Source organism: Scyliorhinus canicula, chromosome 20 (assembly GCF_902713615.1).
Source record: "Scyliorhinus canicula chromosome 20, sScyCan1.1, whole genome shotgun sequence".
Lineage (NCBI taxonomy): Eukaryota > Metazoa > Chordata > Chondrichthyes > Carcharhiniformes > Scyliorhinidae > Scyliorhinus > Scyliorhinus canicula.
The window spans coordinates 50,272,626-50,295,472 of NC_052165.1; the positions used below are offsets into that span (position 1 = coordinate 50,272,626).

The 22,847-nt window shown below is 50.4% G+C and overlaps 1 protein-coding gene across 1 annotated transcript in view; it reads left to right on the plus strand.

Moving 5' to 3' along the window:
• LOC119955118 (stimulated by retinoic acid gene 8 protein homolog) overlaps nt 1-9,952 on the plus strand; it is a 56,836-nt gene extending 46,884 nt beyond the window's left edge. The window contains exon 9 of the mRNA XM_038781006.1: nt 9,238-9,952. Within this exon, the coding sequence (XP_038636934.1) occupies nt 9,238-9,309 (72 nt within the window). The 3' untranslated portion in view covers nt 9,310-9,952. The remainder of the gene's footprint in view (nt 1-9,237) is intronic.
• Nucleotides 9,953-22,847: the final 12,895 nt, after the last annotated feature.

Below are 22,847 nucleotides of genomic sequence, written 5' to 3' on the forward strand. Positions count from 1 at the left end.
TAGAGAGCGATGCGTCAGACGTCGCCCTGGCCGCCACCCTCGAATCAGGTGGGCAGGCCGGTAGCCTTCTCTAGAACCCTCCACGCTTCCGAAATCCGACACTCCTCAGTCGAGAAGGAAGCACAAGCCATACTGGAGGCACTACCTAGCCAGGTAGGAGGTTCACCCTCGTCACCAACCAACGGTCGGTAGCCTTTATGTTTGACAATGCACAACGGGGCAAAATTAAGAATGACAAAATCTTGAGGTGGAGGATCAAACTCTCCACCTCCAATTACGATATCAAGTATCGTCCTGGGAAGCTCAATGAGCCCCCAGATGCCCTGTCCCCCGACACATGCGGCAGTGCGCAAGATAGCTGACTTCAGGCTATCCACGATGATCTCTGTCGCCCGGGGGTCACCCACTTTATTATTAAGGCCCGCAATCTGCCCTACTCCACTGAGGAGGTCAAGGCCATGACCTGGGACTGCCAAGTCTGCGCGGAGTGCAAACTGCACTTCTACCGGCCAGACAAGGGCCACCTGGTAAAGGCCTCCCGGCCCTTTGAGCGCCTCAGTATTAACTTCAAAGGGCCCCTCCCCTCTACCAACCGTAATGTATACTTCCTAACCGTCGTTGATGAGTACTCCCGCTTCCCCTTCGCTGTCCCCTGCCCCGACATGACCTCGGCCACTGTAATAAAGGCACTGCACATCATCTTCACACTGTTCGGTTTCTCTGCGTATGTCCACAGCGACCGGGGCACATTGTTCATGAGCGATGAGCTGTGTCAGTACCTGCTCAGCACAGGCATCGCCTCGAGCAGGACTACGAGCTACAACCCGCAGGGAAATGTGGTCGAGAGGGAGAACGCGACGGTATGGAAGGCCGTCCTTCTGTCCCTCTAGTCTAGAAGTCTCCCGATCCCCCGCTGGAAGGAGGTTCTCCCCGACACCCTCCACTCCATTAGATCACTCCTCTGCACAGCCACGAACGAGACCCCTCATGACCGTTTATTTGTCTTCCCTAGGAAGTCCATCTCTGGGGTCTCGCTTCCATCCTGGCTGACAACTCCGGGTCCTGTCCTTCTCCGGAGGCATATGAGGAGCCATAAGACTGATCCCTTGGTCGAGAGGGTCCAGCTGCTGCACGCCAACCCCCAGTACGCCTATGTCGCGCACCAGGACGGACGGCAAGACACGGTCTCCCTTCGGGACTTGGCGCCAGCTGGTTCTCCTGCCAATGCGCCCGCTGCCTACCACCACCCCCAGCGCCCCTTACGTCCCCCACTGGGTCTCCTGTATTGTCCCGCTTCTGCACTGCCACCACCCACCACCCCCCTGCCTACCCCCACCCCTCAATCGTCTCCGACACGCCGGACTGAGGCTCAAGCTCCAGACAACATGCCCCTGGAGTCGCCACCTGCAACTACCGTGCCCGCCGCATCGCCAGAGCTGAGGAGGTCTAGAAGAATGATCCGGCATCCAGACAGACTGAACATCTGATGACCCCACGTCACCCCGCTGGACTTGATTTTTTTTAACAGGGGGTGAATGTGGTGAATGTATTCACCTAAGTAGGAACTGTCTGTATAGTGCTGTGACCTATGACCTGGAAATGATAATACGGTCTACTTCCAGGTACTGTACTCGAACCCCGGTGGGCGATATATAGACCGGCCACCAGTGGGTGGCACTCATTTGTACAGCCGACTCTGGCAGGCGGGTTCCTGGATAATAAAGCCTAATATTCACTCGTTCTCACGGTCTCATCGTAAATTGACGGTATAACAATAGAAGGTTGTTAACCGAAAGCAGCTTAAACCTAAAGAAAGCTTTAAAAGTCACGATCTCTATTGAATTATCAACTATGGAAGCCCAACAATTAAGTTTGCACTAGAATCCATAAAATATTAGCTGAGATCTTAACGCCGACACCGGTTCAAAATTTCCATCAATGTGCAAAAACAGGGGCAAAGATGCAAGACACAGTAATTGTGGTTAAAAAGGGGAACATCGAGTGTGTGTGTTTCTGCACACAAGAAAGATGGTGCGTGGGGAAAGAAACAACAAGTTCCAAACAAGAACTATAAAAAGCAAGAACCAAGTGTATCAAATGTAAAACTGAATAGAGGGAAAAGGGTTCACGTGATGTAAAAAGGGAGAGAAAAAGACCAGAGTCACAGTAAATGACCAACTGTTGTTGAACATACTGGCCATTTCGGGTGCAAAAAACCGTTACTTTACTGGACAGACAACCGGCAAAAATGGAGGTGGAGACTGGAGCAGCAATTTGGTGGTACCGGAAACTTTACCAAGAGAAACTACAACATATCACCGTAAAATCCTCAAAGATAATACTAAAAACCGATACTAGAGAAGTGGTTCCATTGAGGGGCCATATCGATGTAAATATGCAGTTAAATGGATAGACCGCAGCCTTTTCCTGCACATCACATCCAGTCCTAATGGGGAGAACTTGGCTGGACAGAATCAAGCTAAACTGGGCCGTGGTAAATCACATGATGGGGTCCAAAGCAGGTCTACCGAAGATTTTAAAGAAACGTGCCATTGTTTTTAATGGAGAGCTGAGAAGCACGAAATATTAAGGATGAAATCCAAACAAGATGCTTAAAGGTGAGGTCAGTGCTGTATGACATCACACCTACGGTGACAGAGAATTAGAGAGTCTGCTCAAGTTGGGGGTCCTTGAACCCATTAATGTAAGTGTTTGAGCCATGCCAATAGTATCTGTAAGGAAGAAAGATGGTTTGGTATGCATATGTGGTGACTTTAAAGTCTCGATTAATCCAGTACCTTGTGCAAAGCAGTATCCTCTGCCTTTAATTTATTTATTGGCTGGAGGCCAGCATTTCAGTAAAGTTGACCTTAGTCAATCTTATCTCTAGATTAATGTGGATCCAGATCCACAACAACATTTGACAATCATTTTTTAAAATTATTTTATTAAGGCATATATAATTTTAACTATTTTCAAGAGGAAAAAACAACAAAGTAAATAACACCCACCCAACTAACCAGCAAACCCAGCCAACATGGCTTACATACATAATTCCCCACTCCCCCGTTCTATTTCCCACCTCAACCAGCCCCCATACCTCTCTCTTTCCTTTACACTGCCCCCCCCCCCACCTCCCCAACCCCGCTGCTGACAGCTTAATTATCCCCAAAGAAGTCGATAAACGGCTGCCACCTCCAGGCAAACCTAACATCGATCCCTTCAGGGCGAACTTAATCTCAAGCCCGAGAAACCCGGCCATGTCACTAACCCACACCCCCAATTTCGGGGGCTCCGAGCCCCTCCACGCCAATAAGATCCGTCTCCGGGCTACCAGGGAGGCAAAGGCCAAAACGTCAGCCTCTCTCACTCCCTGGACCCCTGGGTCTTCCGACACACCACAAATCGCAACCTCTGGACTCAGAACCACCCGTACCTTCAATACCTTTGACATGACATCGGCAAATCACTGCCAGAATCCCCTAAGCCTCAGACATGCCCAAAACATATGGACATGATTTGTGGGCCGTCCGCACACCGTCCAAGAGTTCATATAGATTATGCCAGACCAGTTGAAGGACAAATGTTTTTCATTGTGGTAGACACGCACTCAGAATGGCCCTGATGTTGCCATTATCAAGACTACTTCCTCAGAGAGAACAATTGAAAGACTGAGTGAGATTTTTGCAAGGTTCGGTTACCCTGAACAACTTGTTAGCGACAATGGGCCCTAGTTCATTTTGCAAGAATTTACAAATGATCTAAACGAGAATAGAATCCACAAATCCGATCTGTTCCTTATCACCCTGCTATAAATGGGCTGGCTGAAAGATTTGTTCAGACAATGAAGCATTCAATGAAGGTAACACGTGACAAAGGATTGTTGAATAAACAACTAGGCCAATGCCTGCTGACATACAGGAATACAACACATTTCGACAACCCAGTGCTCTCTGACAATACTCATGATAAAATGTCAGTTCTGCACAGCATGTGATTTGCTGAAGCCACCGGAGACAAGAGAAATTGTTGAGAGGAAACAAAGTCTGGTTTTGCGATGTGAGAACAGGGCTAAATGCTGTTTTTCAGAAAGGCCAGATGGTATTGGTATGGAACTATACGACCAGTGAGAAGTGGATAACTGCCATCATCTTACTACAGACAAGACTAGTCTCCTTCAGAGTTCAAACTTGGGACGATGTGTTGTGGAGAAGATACTTTTACCAATTAGAACCCGTTTACCAGTGACAGAGTCAACGAGAGTCCACAACGAACTGAACCAAGTGAAGACCTAAACATTATAAGATGATCAGGGGAATAGATAGAGTAGACAGTCAGAGACTTTTTCCCCGGGTGGAACACACCCTTACAAGGGGACATAAATTTAAGATAAATGGTGGAAGATATAGAGGGGATGTCAGAGGTAGGTTCTTTACCCAGAGAGTAGTGGGGGCATGGAATGCACTGCCTGTGGTAGTAGTTGAGTCGGAAAAGTTAGGGACCTTCAAGCGGCTATTGGATAGGTACTTGGATTAGGGTAGAATAATGGAGAGTAGGTTAACTTCTTAAGGGCAGCACGGTAGCATTGTGGATAGCACAATTGCTTCACAGCTCCAGGGTCCCAAGTTCGATTTCGACTTGGGTCACTGTCTGTGTGGAGTCTGCACATCCTCCCCGTGACTGCGTGGGTTTCCTCCGGGTACTCCGGTTTCCTCCCACAGTCCAAAGATGTGCAGGTTGGGTGGATTGGCCATGAAAAATTGTCCAAAATTCTATGATTAGCCTAGGACAAAAGTTTGGCGCAACATCGTAGGCCGAAGGGCCTGTTCTGTGCTGTATTTCTCTATTTCTATTTCTATTTCTATTACTGAGAACCTGACAATACCAGAAACAACTCTGGAAGACAGTACCCCAGTTAAGGACACTTCAACCTCGAAATCCTACTCCCACTTCGATTGAACCAACTACGGAACACATCAAAACAAAACCAAGCGCACCAAAGGTTGCAGTCAACAAGAAAAAGCAGACACTGAGGTTCACTGACAAGCACACAGAAATCAATATCCTCGGAAATGTCTAACTCATTGACTGCTATATTTATTAATTGTTCATATTGTAAATTTTGATCGTTAATATATTGGGCGGGATTCTCTAAAAATGGGGCTATGTCCCCACGCCGGCAGGAAAACTGATGCCAATGACTCCGGCTTCAATGGCCCCTGAAAGTGAGGAATGCTCACCTTTCTAGGGGGCTATTTTGTCGCTGGAGTCGTTCCCGCAGCTCTAGCCGGTGCTGAAGGGCAGGCGCGTGTTCGCACATGCGTGAAATGGCCGGTGTGATCTCATGCATGCGCGGACCGGCTGGCGTATTTTCCCGCATGTGTAGAATGGCCAGTGTATTTCCGCGCATGCACAGAACGACCGGCTTATTTCCGCGCATGCGCAGGGGTTCCCTTCTCTACGCCGGCCCCCGGGCAATATGGCGGAGCCCTACAGGGGCCCTGCGCAGAGGAAAGAAGGCCCCCCACGGAACAGCAGATCGGTAGGCCCCGATCGTGGGCCAGGCCACCGTGGGGACCCCCACCTCCGGGGTCAGATCCCCCCCCCCCCCCCCCCCCCCCCCCCATGACTGACCCCGCACACTTCCCTGTCAGGTCCTGCCATGTGTTAGGTGTGTAATTCACGTCGGCGCGACTGGGCAAAACCTTACGGCCACTCAGCCCATCGGGTCCCGGAGAATCACTGCGGGGGGAAGGGGGGGAACGCTGTCAACGGTCCCTGACCGGCCCCCGAAAAACAGCGCCTGAGAATGGGGCCTGGCAGCAGGGCAGGATTCGCGCTTCCCCCTGGGATTCTCCAGCCCGGCGCAGGGTCGGAGAATCCCGGCCATTGTGTTTCATTTCAGGAACCTCTAATCATGTAAAGGGGGAGGTAAGTATTGTGTATTCATGTTTGTTCCTAGTTGTAACAAGTTCACGTTAAGAGTCTGATCACGTGATGAATTGATGACATCATCAGCTGTTTGTGTGGGCAAACGGGCAGTCTCTCCTAACAACCTGTGAGGACACACCTTTCCAATAAATCTCTTGTTTATTTGTACCTTCTTGGTCTGCAAATCTATCCATTAAAAATGCCACAAGGGGCGCTCCCCGCGAAGGGGGTGAGTGACAGGGTGCTCTCGGGGGTCTGGGTCGGGGAGGGGAAGATATCCGATATCTACAAGCTTATGCAGGAGAAGGAAGAGGCGTCAGTAGAGGAGCTGAAAACGAAGTGGGAGGGGGAACTGGGGGAACAGATCGAAGACGGGACATGGGCTGATGCCCTGGAGAGGGTAAATTCTTCCTCCTCGTGTGCGCGGCTTAGCCTCATCCAATTCAAGGTGCTGCATAGGGCCCACATGACTGGGACGAGGATGAGTAGGTTCTTTGGGGGTGAAGATAGGTGTGCCAGGTGCTCGGGGAGTCCAGCGAACCATGCCCATATGTTCTGGGCATGCCCGGCATTGGAGGAGTTCTGGAAGGGGGTGGCGAGGACGGTGTCAAGGGTGGTGGGATCCAGGGTCAAGCCAGGATGGGGACTCGCGATCTTTGGGGTTGGGGTAGAGCCGGGAGTGCAGGAGGCGAAAGAGGCCGGTGTGCTGGCCTTTGCGTCCCTAGTAGCCCGGCGAAGGATTTTGCTACAGTGGAAGGACGCGAGGCCCCCAAGCGTGGAGACCTGGATCAATGACATGGCGGGCTTTATTAAGCTTGAGAAGGTTAAATTCGCCCTGAGAGGATCGGTGCAAGGGTTCTTTAAACGGTGGCAACCTTTCCTCGACTTTCTGGCTCAACGATAGGGTACTGGGACAGTAGCAGCAGCAACCCGGGGGGGGGGGGGGGGGGGGACGTTGATTATGTTAGCTTATTTTATTTAAATTTGATTTATCTAATTTTAATTTATGGTTAAGTTCTCTTGTTTGGGGGGGGGGGGGGGGTGGGGGAATGTGATACATGTGATGTTACGGTATGGGGGGAATTGTGGGTGTTATGGGGCTGTTAATTGCATATTACTGCTTTTTGCTATACTTTTTGTTATATTTTCTGCAAAAAATTCCAATAAAAAAAATAAAAAATAAAAAAAATAAATAAATAAAAAAAATTTAAAAAATGCCACAAGGGTCACACATGTGGACTGAACGGAGGTTCCGTACAGCGATCACCCACTCAGCATTTGATCTTCCCAGCGTGGAGGAAGTAGATTACTCTTTCACCTAGTCGAAGTGTTTGGGGTCCTGGACAGTGCATGGGAAGTTAAAAGAGCAAGAGAAAAGCAGGATGTTCTGCAGAGAGTAATCGACCTCCTGAATCTCCAAAGTGGGAAGACCTTCGTTGGGGTTTTAGCCTGTGTGGATTAAAAACAGGCTTTGCCAGAGATATTAATATCCATCTTTGGGCATGGATTTCTTCACATTATACAAGCACCCTTTTTTCATAAATGTTGACTTCATTTTTTGGGGACTGATTTTGGATGGTTTACTAATATAAAACCAGGAGTTGCACACATGGAGATGACATGCAGGTTCAAATGTTGGCAACAAAATTATTTTTAAATTATGTGAAATAAAATCACTCCTGTCTTGTAGTTTGAAAAATAACAAAGGTGGTGGGGGCAAAGCCCATTAGAACCAAAAGAACTTTCAATTTCTGATAGACTTTAATCCTATTTACTTTCTTTTGCCGTGTACTTTAAATACCTGTAACCTAGAAGAAGGGACAATGCTTGACTTCTTTCCACTGTCAGTAGCAACAACATCCCCCCCCTGTGATTAGGTGACCAGAACTGCCAACCACATTACAGAACTGGGCCTGACCCCACCTTATACAGCAACAATACAACTGTTTTTCATTGATATGCTATACCTCTGCTAACAACCACTTTTTCCTTTTCTGCAGTTATGATCTGTGTATTAGGGATTCTCCGCCGGTGTGATTCTGCGTTTTGCCGGTGCCCGGGGGTTTCCCGACTGTGTGGAGTTGCCCCACAATGGGAAACCCCATTGACCAGCCGAGTAACGGAGAATCCCGCCGGCCGGTTGGGGCAAAAATGTGGCGTGGCGGGGAGGAGAATCCCGCCCCAGTTTAGGGACAGTCTCTTTGACCAATCTCAAAGTCGGTTTGATGTCTTGAGTAGTCGCTTCCCTTCACCTACTTAGTTTAGCACGGGGGTTCCATCAGCAGTGTGACAGAAAAATAAAGAATCGCAGATAGGTAGAAAAACATTCCTGTACCTTCATGTGTGATTATTTACCTTTCTGAATTGAACCAGGCCCCAGAATAAGATAAATACTGTTCACATAGGTGCAAAGTTTGTGTTATTTACTGAAGCAAATGCTGTTTGGAGAATGACTGCCCCAGCTGCTACCATTGCAGAGCATTCAGGACTATCTAAACATCTAATTTGTGAATGAAAATGAATACTCTCCAGTTGCCTGGATGAGTGCAGCTGTAACAACACTCAAGAAGCTCGACACCATCCAGGATACAGCAGCCCACTCGATTGGCACCTCATCCACAGTGTTCACTACCTTCATCACTGACAAACAGTAGCAGCCGTGTGTCCCACCTGTAAACTGGCGGGACCCATCAAGGCTCCTTCGGCAGCATCTTCCAAACCCCCAACCACTATCATCTAGAAGGACAAGAGAAACAGATACCTGGCAACACTACCACTTGGAGGTTCCCCTCCATGTCACTCACCATCCTGATTTGGAAATATATCATCGTTCCTTCGCTGTTGCTGGGTCAAAATCCTGGAACTCCCTCACTAACAGCACTGTGGGTGTGCCTACACCACATTAACTGCGGAGGTTCAGGGAGACAGTTCACCACCACTTTCCTAAGCAGTAGGGATGGGCAATAAATGCCGGCTTCGCCAGCGACACCCACATCCTGTGAATGAATTTTTTTAAATGTTGGTTCCAGTTCCCAGCTATTCACCCATTGTTAGTATCGATTTATGTCACCATTTTGTTTCCCAGATCAATGCTGGATTGTACAGCCTGATATTGGAGAACTGAGCACAATCTGCAGGGAACATGGACACCATCCCAACACTGGGGCATGTGCTGTTCAAATGTTGAAAAAAAACACGATTTCATGAGCCAGAAGAAGGTTGTTTTAGGCAATGTGACCAGATGTAATTGACTGAGCAGATTGTCCTCCTTTTGGTACTAAATTACCTTCCCATCTCTGCCTGCAGGAGAGTTCCCCCAATGTTGATGACGAGACAGTTCTGCTGAGATGCACAGAGACATTCGATGATGATCTGTAACTAAAGGAGCATCTACAAACAAATCTGACGCAACCAGAGATGCAGAAAGCAAATGATTAGCTCACTACCAAATCAGCCAAATATGAACAGAATTGCTAATACCTAGCACTGTGAAAGAAAGGCAGGTTGACAGGAATTGCTGTTTACTTGCGACCATTTACTCAATTTCTTTCTGCGTTTGATAATAGGAAAGAGCAGGCCCCAAATGAGCTATATTTAACACACTCGAGATTCATCCAAAATCTAGTCTATTCAATTAATTGTTATTTATTTATTCTGTACAAGGAAAATAATTTCAGACTGGAATTTCTTTACTCAAGGACAGCAGCCCATTGGTTACTGTGGAGAAGCGATTGGCAGCATTTTTAGTTATCACATTAAGTTATGTTGCTTGCAGCTAACTGCAGCGCAATGTAAAAATGAAAATGTTTTACTTAAGAGCTTTTAAAAAAACAAGTTTTGCTGATAATTAACAAGCAGATATATACTTATTCTGCTCAAATCGTTCTTTGAGAACATAATTTTGTTTAATTAAAATCTCTTATAACTAGACTTGTGCACAGCATTTGTCTAGCGCAAACAGCATAACTGCCATGATCTGATAACAAGATTGTTAGCAAGTTGCAAATGGCCATCTCAGAGAGAGGAGAGCATTGAGTTTGAAAGTTGCCTTATTCTCTGTGTAAATGAAATAAAACAGAATTGTTTCTAGTAATTCAATGTGTCCAAAAATGGTTTCTAGACTGAGAACTTACACTTTGAAATAAATAATTTGTACAATATTATGGGCGGGAATCGGGCGGGAATCATTCCAGACTTTTTCCTAGAAAGTCTGGGGTGATTCTCCGTCTTCAAGGGGGCTAGCAGAGCCCCGGCATGCATCCTGCAGCTGCGGCTGCCAGCGAGGCCCTGCAGTGCCTCCCGCACAGCCACGGGTCTGCACATGGCGGAGTCCTACAGGGGCCCGGTGCGGAGGAACGTAGCCCCCCCCCCCGGAATGAACGCACCTGCCGATCGGTAGCCACCGATCGCGGGCCTGGCCACCTTGGAGGCCCGCCCCGGAATCGGATCCCCCCCGCCCCCACCAGGACGGCCCCTGCAGCCCGAACGCCGAGGTCCCACCGAGCAGGACCATACACGAACCGCGCCGGCGGGCACTCGGCCCGTCGAGCGCGGAGAATCGCCACGGGGGCCGCATTCAACGGCCCCCGACCGGCGCCGCATCAATCGCCCGCGACTGGTGTCGATTCTCCCGTCGCTGGAGAATCGCGTGCCGGTGTGGAAGCCTATTTTAGGTAATTCTCTGCCCCCGCGCAGAGCACAATTTTGACGCAGAGGGTCGGAGATTCCCGCCCCTATTTGAATTTTAACTTTGTGTTTATATCAATATTGTGATGGGTTTTTTTTTGTGAACATGTGGTAACAGCTGCATTGCTATAATCGAAGTGCAGCCCCCTTTCCTCCCTACAGAATGGTTTAAGAACTTTTTTACTCCTGTCTCTCTTTGTTGTTCTGGTGAGCCAGTCATTTTCTGATAGCTTGCCCAAGCGTATATTCTTTGCTTGTGAGCATTAACAGTGAGTATTAAGAGGCAACTCATGGCCGAGTCTGATCCTGTCCTCACCCAACATTCATGCGCGCATTGATTTTTCATCTTGGCTACTGGATCTGTCAGCCCAGGCGAGGGATTGAACATGGGGAACACTATGGTCTGTTCGACTTATCACAGGTGTATCTGATACCCTTACACATTCGCAATGTATTTGAAATTGTATTTTGGATTACTGTCTGAAAAGGAAGCATGCGCAGGATTGCTCGTTTGGAATGTAGACCCGATGGGCTAAATGGACTCCCTCTGAGCTGCAGTGATTCTGTGAAATATCGCGTCTCAGCATTTAAGTGAGTTATCTTTCCATGCGAAATGGCAAATGGACACGAAAGAGGAAATAGTTTACATCCACAGTTTATCCATTTCTCTCTGATACGGTATAAATTTTTGACTAAATTGAGTGAAATTGGTGGGCATTGATAGTTTGTCAAATCAAACCCGAGATTTTGATTGAAACCTCTGGCAGTCAGGAAAAAAGATATTGCAGCCTAACTTTGTCTCCTGCTTCCTGACAGGACAAAATATATACTCGGCTACAACTGTGGGTGAAGGTGGGAAATTGTCCAAGAGAAATAAATGTTGTCCATCACTTTAAAAGAACAGCACATGTGTCGACTTCTGTCCATTGTGAATATTTCATGCATTTCCCCCTGAAATGCAGCTTCATACTGAGGGCCGATAAACAAAAAATGGGAATGTTCCCAATAGATCTTTAAAAATATATTACAGGACCATGGGCGGGATTCTCCGACCCCGTGGCGAGTCGGAGAATCTCAGTAGGGGAATCCCACAACGCCGCTCCGACGCTGGGCCGCTGATTCCCCGGTGACCGGAGAATCGGCGCCAATGCCACTGGCAAGGTCGCCGTGGCGCCAATCGGGGCCACTCAACGTGGCCTCCCGGCGATTCTCCATGCTCGATGGGCTGAGTGCCCGCCGGGTCCCGCCGGCGCCATTCGCGTGTGGTCCTATCCGGCGGGACCTCGGCGTTCATGCTGTGGAGGCTGTCCTGGTGGGGAGATCTGACTCCGGGGAGGGGTGGGGGGGGCCTCCACGGTGGCCAGGCCCGCGATCGGGGCCTCCCAATCGGCGGGCGGGCTAATTCCAGGGGAGGCCTGTGCTCCTCCGCACCAGGCCCCTGTAGGGCTCCGCTATGTTGCCCGGGGGCCAGCGTGGAGAAGGCAACCCATGCGCATGCGTGGACCCGCACCGGCCGTGGCGCGTTTATGCGGACCCGCACCGGCTGTGCTGGCACCCGTATCAGCAGCTGGAGCTGCATGAAGCACTCCAGTGTCGCGCTGGCACCCGTATCAGCAACTGGAGCTGCATGAAGCACTCCAGTGTCGCGTTGGCACCCGTATCAGCAGCTGGAGCTGCATGAAGCACTCCAGTGTCGTGCTGGCACCCGTATCAGCAGCTGGAGCTGCATGAAGCACTCCAGTGTCGCGCTGGCCCCGTATCAGCAGCTGGAGCTGCATGAAGCACTCCAGTGTCGCGCTGGCACTCGTATCAGCAGCTGGAGCTGCATGAAGCACTCCAGTGTCGTGCTGGCCCCGTATCAGCAGCTGGAGCTGCATGAAGCACTCCAGTGTCACGCTGGCCCCGTATCAGCAGCTGGAGCTGCATGAAGCACTCCAGTGTCGTGCTGGCACCCGTATCAGCAGCTGGAGCTGCATGAAGCACTCCAGTGTCGTGCTGGCACCCGTATCAGCAGCTGGAGCTGCATGAAGCACTCCAGTGTCGTGCTGGCACCCGTATCAGCAGCTGGAGCTGCATGAAGCACTCCAGTGTCGTGCTGGCCCCGTGTGCAGCGCAGGATCACTGCTCCTATTGGTCAGATGACGCTGTCTGTCGTAAAATGCTCCGGCGTTTACGACGCCATCAACACTTAGCATTATCGGAGAATCCCGCACCATATTGTTCGCAATTCTCAGACCCACATATTTTTATTTTTAAACTCCTGTTCAGAATCTTGTTTAGTGATGAGCTTTTACATCACAAAGGTAGGGAAGTATGTTGCTATTGTGGGTTTGGTTAAAATAAAACTTGACTTCTGTTATACCACCCATTGTACATAGTATTATCATTGAGCCCCTGTGGCTGGCTTTTGAGACGACCATGTCATTGCAGAGCCACTTGTCACCATGTTGTAGTGATTTTCTAAATCAATTAATAAATAGGCAAATGAATGAACTGCCCCTGAGGAGCTGACTATCGCACCAACTGAATTTCTGAGTGATTTTATCAAAAATAATGAGGGGTCAGAGAAATCTCATTTTGTTGATGAGTGTCCACTATGCAAACTGAATGTGAAGCTGGTTGGCAAAATTAACACCCTGACTTCCGTTTAACCTTTCAGAAAGATAGCAGTGAGGTTGCTAAGTTTTTTAATTTTTTACTGAATATTGCACTGCTCTCTCTCAATGAAGCATTCCGCTTCCATGGAGTTTAAGTGGAAGGGGACCGTCAAAACATATTTTTTGAACTCAAGCCAGTAACCGGGATTTCCTCCTCCTTTTCCGTTGACGGTTCTATTTTGTTTGCCAGCATTAAAATGACAGAAAATGACTGCATAAACATTTGAACCCATGGGCAGAGAATATCAGAGACAACTGACTGTTTTACTATAGTAGTCTCTTAGAGGATTTTCGCCAGGATCATTATCCCTCAAAAGTTTTGTTGTTTAGTGGGAACTGACTAAGAAGAAATAAATTAACAGAACTTGTTAAGATCTTTTTTGACATTCTTTCTCATCTCTTGTACTGAGAAATATTACTGCAATTCTCATGAGCATACATTTTCCGATGTTAACATGGTTTTAAAACAGTTTTAAATTAAAACATCACTTTCTCAATCTCTGTGCTCAGTGCTGTCATTGTGACAATTGTGGAATGTAATATTCTATATACTGCAATTAAATGGCATTACTGTTTATTTTAAATCATTTGCATTCTAAGCTTTCCTCCTGCATTCAAAGCTGATCCAGCTGGTTGGGATAAAAGCCCCTCTTTCTGATTATACAGGGTCAGGAGTTAGAATGAGCCCTGAAGGGGGTGGGGTTGGAATGTCACAGGAGTGGAGGTGGAATGGATATATTTGGGGTCTGCAAATATCTGCAGGAATGGCAGAGACGAGGTGCGCACAAGCAGAATATAAAACCTGCTGTTCCCCAAAGTGCCAATTGCAGCACTGGGGGAATAGGCAAATTGGAAAGGTAGGAAATGGAATAGGCCATTCAGCCCATCGAGCCTGCTTCGCTATTCATTATGACCATGACTGATCAGACACTTCAATGCCTTTTACATCCATTATCCCCATAATATTTTATTTTTTCATTTCATTTCAACCCTTTATGTGATTGTTAATCAAAAATCTATCAATCTCTGCTTTAAACATACACGATGACTGAGCTACAATAGAGACTTCCAAAGATTCATAACTCTATGTGTAAATAAATTTTTCCTTATCTTGGTCCTATGTGGCAGCTCCCTTATTTTGAAATTGTGTCCCCGGTTCTCGACTCCCCAACCAAGGATGAAAACCAAAAGGAATAAACTGACCCGCATGTCGTCGTAACAGGTAAGGAGGAACAAGGTTGATCTCAAGACAAAGCTAAACACTGGAAATCTGAAATATAAAACACAAAAAGCCGAGACATGCTCACTGGATCGGGCAGAATCTGTGGAAAGAAAAATAGTTAACGTCACCTTGCATCAGAACTGAGGGTGGTCTGTTTGAGATTGTGACCCAGCAAAAATGTAAATGAGTGACAGTAAGTGCCTCCTCTTTATCTGGGATTTCTGGAGCAGCCAGAATAAAATACCTCCTCCCCCACCCCCAAACGCATGCTCCTCCATCATCCATAATCCTAGAAGTAACAGGGAAGTCTGAGGTGAAAGTGAGAATGACAGTGGGGCAGCAGAAGCTCCTCTGTGCTCACAACCTGGCTTCTACCTCCAACCTCAGATTTTTGGGGTTCGACTGTAAAAAGGGATGATAAATGAACATCACACTCACATGGAGACACTGAAGGTCATCTCCCGCGATGAAACAGGTTAGAGGCAAGTTCCAAAGGAAACAAAGTGCTCCTTATTTCTCTGTATTATGCCCCACAAATCGGTGCACCAGTGGTTTAATATAAAGAAGAAACACTAATTATTGGTTAAGTATAGCATATAGTGGGGTGGACCTCATGCAATAGGGAAAAACAGGTGATAGGAAGTCAGAGCCCATTTTATAACTCTCCTGATAACCATTGAAGTTAATCAAAATGAAAAGTGGGGAGATGTAAAACAGACTTGAGCTGCACTTGCACAGCCAGCACCGGCCAGCTCACAAAATGGAGCCGAGGAGACTGATGCACGATCAATTGCACGAAAGACTCAGATTGGTACAACTGTGGCTTTATTACAGGCAGATACGTGGCCTCCTACTGCAGCAGGCGAAATGGCAGATCAGAGGAGGACACGCATATTTATACGGCTCCTTGTGGGCGGAGCTAGCCAGCAGGGGCTACCGGCAAACCTGTAGTGCAGGTCCTACCTTACATCCCCTAATACAGGTGCACACAGTGGTTCACCACATTCACCCCCTGTTAAAAATGAGTCCGGCGGAGGTGGCGTGGAACTATATACAATGTTGCAAATTATTTACAGCGGGGAGGGGGAAAAAAATGTCCATATTGACGGTCCGGTGCCCATCAGAGGGTCAGTCGATCCGGTGCTTTGACGGTTGGCTGGGAGCAACGTAACGGTGGCGGCGATGCGGTTCTGGTGTCGCCGACGTCGGTGCTGGTGGTGTTGATGCTGGCCAGTAGTCGGAAGACTCCGGGAGCGTGCCAAAATCTTCATCGTTCTCTTGCGTGGGCAGGGGAAGGAGGGATGGACCTGGTGGGGTTAATGTTGGGAGCGCTGGGGGAGGGGGGGGGGTGGCGTGTGGGTGGGGAGGTGTGTTGGAGTGGAACCTGACGGTGCCAGGTCCCTGAGGGAGACAGTAACTAGGCGGCCGTCGGGGAACTCCACGTAGGCATACTGGGGGTTGGCATGGAGCAAGTGTACCCTGTCCAACAAGGGGTCCGCCTTGTGGAGTCGGACGTGCCTACGGAGCAGGACCGGTCCTGGAGCTGCGAGCCAAGTCGGGAGCAACACCCCAGATATGGACTTCTTAGGGAAGGTAAAAACACACGCATAGAGTATATTTGTGGTGATGCACAGTAGTGACCGTATGGAGTGTAGTGCATCAGGGAGGACCCCCTGTCAGCGAGAGGCTGGGAGGTTTCTGGACCGTAGGGCCAGCTGGACGGCCCTCCAAACCGTCCCGTTCTTCCTCTCTACCTGCCCGTTTCCCCGGGGGTTGTAGCTGGTCGTTCTGCTGGAGACGATACCCCTGCTGAGCAGGAACTGACACCGCTCATCACTCATGAATGAGGATCCCCTGTCACTGTGTATGTAGGCGAGGAATCCGAACAGAGCAAAAATTGTGTTGAGGGCCTTGATGACGGTGGCAGACGTCATATCAGGGCATGGGATGGCAAAGGGGAACTTGGAGTATTCATCGACCACACTGAGAATATATGTGTTGCGGTCGGTGGAGGGGAGGGGCCCTTTGAAATCCATGCTGAGGCGCTCAAAGGGGCGGGAGACCTTCACCAGGTGCGTTCGGTCTGGCCGGTAGAAGTGCGGCTTGCATTCCGCACAGACCTGGCAGTCTCTCGTGACTGCCCGTACTTCCTCGACGGAGTAGGGCAGGTTGCGAGCTTTGATTTTTTTTTATAAATGTTTTTATTCAGTTTTCATATTTTATATTGAACAAATTACAAATTGCTAGGAGAGAAAAAGAACAAAAAAAAAAAACAAACAAACACGCAAAAATTAACATACATATTTACAGGTAGGCATCTTCGTAGTAGTAACTGCGCCCGCCCCCCCCCCCCCCCCCCCCTCAACATGTTTATTTAGTTTGGTTTTGGGCCTTAGCTAGCCATCGAACCCCCGTACCGAACCTGTAGCCCCCCCCCCCTCCCGCTACCTTCCCCCGACTATTCTTCCTCTTGTACATTGGCCACAAATAGGTCCCGGAACAGTTGCATGAATGGCTCCCACGTTCTGTGGAAGCCGTCGTCCGACCCTCGGATGGCAAATTTGATTTTCTCCATTTGGAGAGATTCCGAGAGGTCGGACAGCCAGTCCGCAGCTCTGGGCGGTGCTGCTGACCGCCAGCCAAACAGGATTCTACGGCGGGCGATCAGGGAGGCAAAGGCAAGGGCGTCCGCCCTCCTCCCCAGGAATAGATCTGGCTGTTCTGAAACCCCGAAGACCGCCACTATCGGGCATGGCTCCACCCTCACTCCCACCACTTTGGACATAACCTCGAAGAAGGCTGTCCAGTACTCCACGAGTCTGGGGCAAGACCAGAACATGTGGGCGTGGTTGGCCGGGCCTCTTTGGCACCGTTCACATCTGTCTTCCACCTCCGGGAAGAACCTACTCATACGGGTTCTTGTTAAGTGGGCTCTATGTACCACTTTTAGTTGCGTCAGGCTGAGCCTTGCGCACGTGGAGGTGGAGTTGACCCTATGCAGTGCTTCGCTCCAGAGTCCCCACCCTATCTCCATCCCCAGGTCGTCCTCCCATTTCCTTCTTGTTGCGTCCAGTACGGTGTCGTCCCTATCTACCAGTCGGTCATACATGTCACTACAGTTCCCTTTCTCTAGGATACTTGCGTCCAGTAGGTCTTCCAGTAGTGTCTGTCGTGGCGGTTGTGGGTACGTCCTTGTCTCCTTTCGTAGGAAGTTTTTGAGCTGCAGGTACCGTAGCTCGTTCCCCCCAGCTAGCTGAAATTTCTCTCTCAGTTCGTCCAGTGTTGCGATCCTGTCGTCCGTGTATAGGTCCCTGACTGTCAGTGTCCCCCCGTCCTGCCTCCACCTTTTGAAGGTGGCGTCAGTCAGTGCTGGTGTGAACCTATGGTTGTTGCAGATGGGAGCCTTGTTCGACATTTTGGTCAGGCCAAGTTGCTGCCGCAGTTGGTTCCAGGATTGGAGGGTGGCTGTCACCACTGGGCTGCTGGAGTGTTTTTTGGGTGGGGATGGGAGTGCTGCCGTGGCGAGGGCCCGGAGGGAGGTTCCCATGCAGGAGACCTCCTCCGCACGCACCCACTCAGCCTCTGGCTCCTGGATCCATCCCCTTACTCGCTCGGCTGTTGCTGCCCAGTGGTAGAATTGTAGATTCGGGAGGGCTAGCCCTCCCCTGGTTTTTGTTTTTTGTAAGACCTTCTTTGGGATCCTAGCATTTTTACCCCCCCATACGAACGCCATGATGAGTTTGTCCAGCGCTTTGAAAAAGGCCTTGGGGATGTAGATCGGAATGGATCTAAACAGGAAGAGGAACCTGGGCAGTACGTTCATTTTGATCGTCTGAACTCTCCCCGCGAGGGAGAGCGGGAGTGTGTTCCATCTTTGCAGGTCCTTTTTAACTTCCTCCGTCAGGCTGGTGAGGTTCCATTTGTGGATCCCTTTCCAGTCATGGGCTATTTGGATCCCCAGGTAGCGGAATTTATGTCGGGCTTGATTGAACGGCAGCCCCTTTAGTGCTGCCCCCCCCCCCCCCCCTTGCGGGTGTACTGGGAAGATCTCACTTTTGCTCATGTTGAGTTTGTAGCCCGAGAAGGCTCCAAACTCTTTCAGGAGCGCGATGATTCCGTCCATGCTGCTTTGTGGGTCCGAGATATAGAGGAGCAGATCATCCGCATAGAGTGAGACTCTGTGCTCTCTACCTCCCCTTCGGATCCCCCTCCAATTTTTTGCTGCCCTGAGCGCGATTGCTAGCGGTTCAATTGCTAGTGCGAACAGCAGCGGGGACAGTGGGCATCCTTGTCTGGTGCCCCTGTGCAGCTGGAAGTATTGGGAGTTGGTATTGTTGGTCTGTACACTCGCCATGGGAGCGTTGTACAGGAGCTTTACCCAAGCGGTGAACCCTGTTCCAAGCCCGAACCGCTCCAGTATCTCTATGAGGTATTTCCACTCGACTCTGTCGAAGGCCTTTTCTGCGTCCAGGGAGACGATCACCTCTTGTGTTCTCTCCCCGGAGGGGGTCATTATCACGTTCAGCAGGCGCCTGATGTTCGCGGTAAGCTGTCTACCTTTGACAAAGCCCGTCTGGTCCTCTGTGACCACCTCAGGTACACAGTCTTCTAGCCTCTTGGCTAGGATTTTGGCCAGTATTTTGGCATCTGCATTCAGCAGAGATATGGGTCTGTATGACCCACATTCCGTTGGGTCTTTGTCTTTCTTAGGTATCAGCGAGATTGAGGCCTGTGCTAACGTGGGTGGCAACGTGCCCCTAGCTAGCGAGTCTGTGAACATCTCCCGCAGGTGCGGGGCCAGCGCTGTCGCAAATTTTTTGTAGAAGTCCGCCGGGAATCCGTCCGGTCCCGGCGCCTTCCCCGCCTGCATGGAGCTAATGCTCTCCATGATCTCTCCCAGTGCTAGTGGTGCTTCCAGATCCCGTTTTCTGCCCTCTCCCACAACTGGTATGTCCAGTCCGTCAAGAAACCGGTTCATCCCAGCCTTCCCCGTTGGGGGCTCTGAGGTGTACAGCTCTTGGTAGAAGGCCTTGAAGGTTTTGTTAATCCTCTCTGGTTCTGTTTCCAACGTGCCTCTGGTATCTCTGATTTGCGCAATTTCTCTGCTGGCTGCCTGCTTTCTCAGCTGGTGGGCCAACAGGCGGCTGGCTTTGTCTCCGTGTTCGTATAGGGCCCCGCGTGCCTGGCGGAGTTGGTGTACTGCTTTCCTGGTGGAGAGCAGGTCAAAGTTCCTTTGTAATTCTTTCTTCTCCGCCAGGAGTTCTACGGTTGGGGCCTCGGAGTATTTATGGTCTACCTCCAGTATGGAGTCGACCAGCTTCTGCCTAGCCACCCTTTCCTCCCTATCTCTTTGCGCTTTGTAGGCTATGATTTCCCCTCTTAGTACGGCCTTAAGCGCTTCCCAGAACGTGGAGGGTGAGACCTCCCCGTTTTGGTTGATCTCAGTGTACTCCGCTATGGCCTGCGCTATCCTTTCGCTGAAGGCCTTGTCAGCTAGTAAGGCACCGTCCAACCTCCATTTGGGGCGCTGGGCCCTTCCCGTCTCTAGCCGCACATCCATGTAGTGTGGAGCGTGGTCTGATATCACAATTGCGGAGTATTCCACCTTGTCTATCTCTGGAAGCACCGTTTTCCCCACCACAAAGAAGTCAATTCTGGTGTACACGTTGTGTACTGGGGAGAAGAAAGAGAATTCTTTCTCCCCCGGGTGGGCGAATCTCCAGGGGTCTACTGCTCCCATCTGCTCCATATAGTGACTGAGTTCCCTTGCCATGCTTGAGGTTTTCCCCGTTCTGGGGTTTGATCTGTCCGTCGTTGGGTCCTGTACACAGTTGAAGTCCCCCCCCATGATTAGTCGGTGCGTCGCTATGTCCGGGGTTTCTGCCATGGTCTTTTGGATGAAGCTCGTGTCGTCCCAGTTGGGCGCATACACGTTAACTAGAACTACCGGCGCCCCATCCAGGGCCCCGCTGACCATGACATACCGTCCCCCTGGGTCCGTAACCGTCTTTGTCGCCCTAAACATTGTCCTCTTGCCAATCAGGATCGCCACCCCCCTGGCCCTTGCCCCATAACAGGAATGATAGGTTTGTCCCACCCAGCCCTTTCTTACCCGCAGTTGGTCCTGCTCCCTCAAGTGCGTCTCTTGGAGGAAGACTATGTCGGCCCTCATGTTTCTAAGGTGGGTGAGGACTCTAGATCTCTTCACTGGGCCGTTAAGTCCCCTTACGTTCCAGGTGACTTCTGGTGGGGGGCTTCTGCCCCCTTGCTCCTGTGGGGTTAACCATATTTGTCCGGTGGACGCGCCCCTGCCCTCTGGGGTTTCCCTTTGTTAGGGGGCCGTCCAGGATGTCCACTATCACTGCTCTCCCCATGCGGTCGGGTCCCTGCGCTCCGGGGTTCCCCCTTGTCCCGGGGACACCCGCCATGGCCGTCCACTGTGTGTCCGCCACGCGGGTAGTCCCCTGCACTCCGGGGGGCCCCTTCACCCACAGACCGTACTGGGTGGGTGCTTGCAGCAGTTCCCTGTTTCGAGCCCTTGTCTGTGGCACTTTGTGGCCCTATTCCCTTTCTGGCCTCTTTTGTCCCTTCATCCCTGCATTTCCCCTCCCTGGTCTCTCGCCCCCCGAGTGCCCCCCCCCCCCCCCCCCCGCTCTATCCCTTTCGGGGATACCCCTGTGTACCCCTCCATTGCCCCTCTCTCCCCCATTCCTGTCCCCATTTGCTCTCCCACCTTTGATGGGTGATCCCCCCCCTCCCCTGCCTGGCGCCTTCCCCCCTGTTGGGGGTGCGCTGCGGCCCTGCTCTGTTGCGCGCCCCCTTCGCTAGCTTTCCTGCTAGCACGGTGGCTCCCCTCTCGGAGGTTGCTGTCCCGCTTCCCCTCTCCCCTCACCAGTACTCCCGTTCGCTCGTGCCGGGGCCTGGCCTCCCACCTGGAGCGGGCCCTTGGGCATTGGGTTGTTTTTCCTGGGTGTTCCTGCCAGGGGGGAGGGGGCTGGCTTTGCCTCGCCCCTCCCCACCCCCCCGTCGGCATGACGTATCTCCTTGCCATGGGCCCCTCGTCCCTACTTCCCATGGCGTTTTTCCAGCCCGTGCTCCTCGACGAATCTATTCGCCTCGGCAGGGGCTGTAAAGAAATATTCCTTGTGTTGGTGTGTGACCCAGAGTTTTGCTGGGTACAGCATACCAAAACGTACTTTGTTCTTATAGAGAGCTGCTTTCGCTCTGTTGAACTCCGCCCGTCTCTTAGCTATGTCCGCTCCAAAATCCTCGTAGATTCGGATGGCGTGCCCGTCCCAATTGCAGGCTCTATTCTCCTTGGCCCAGCGCAGGATTGTCTCCCTATCCCGGTACCGGTGCAGTCTGGCTATAACTGCTCTCGGTTTTTCCCCTTCCTTGGGCTTCGGGCGCAGTGACCGATGAGCTCTGTCCATTTCCGGTGGGGTGGGAAAAGTTTCCCGCCCCACTAAGGAGCCCAGCATCGCAGCCACGAATGTTGTGGGATTTCTACCCTCTATCCCCTCTGGCAGGCCCACTATCTTAATATTTTGCCTTCTCGAGCTGATCTCCTGGTCGTCTACCCTGCCCTTCAGGCTCCCCTGTGTTGCACTCAGTTTCGCCATTTCCCTCTCCAGGGACATGACCCGGTCGCTCACGTCAGTCGCTGCCTTCTCCAGCTCTTTAATGGTTGCCCCTTGGGCTTCCAGTATCTTCCCTTGGGCATCCACTTTCTCCTCCATTCTGGTCAGAGCCTGCTGCACCCCTGACATGGCCCTGGTCACTGCTGCCTGTGCTGCGGCCTCTGTGTCTGCTTTTAACTCTGCCTTGATTGCCTGCAGCTGCTCCCTCACCACCTCGGCAATGGCTTCCTTCCAATTCACGCCCCCCTCTAACCCCAGGGGAGAGGTTGCCCGCCCGTCCAGCTCTTTTGGATGCGGCGATACATTCTTCCCGCTGCTTCGCGTGTTGACTCGTTCGCCCAAGCTGGTTTGCCCTTTGCCCCGTCTACCTCCGGTGCCCCCTTTCTCTTGGGTCCCTTCTGGCATTTTTTTCTCCCCCTTCCCCTTCATCGTTTCTTCTCTCCTTGTTCTTCTTTTCCCCCTTTTCCGCACCCTATTTTAATTTTATTTATTAATATATATATATATATATATATATAAAAATATATGTATATATATATTTTTTTTTAAATGAAAAATGTATTTCCCCCCTTCTTTCCTTTACCCCTTTATTTCACCCCTTTTCTCTTTACCAGTTTTCTTTTGGGTTTTTATTTTAAAAAAAGAACAGAAATATAAGTCTCTTTTTTCTTTTGTTTTCTCTCCCCACTCGCCCAGGAGAGAGAGAGAGAG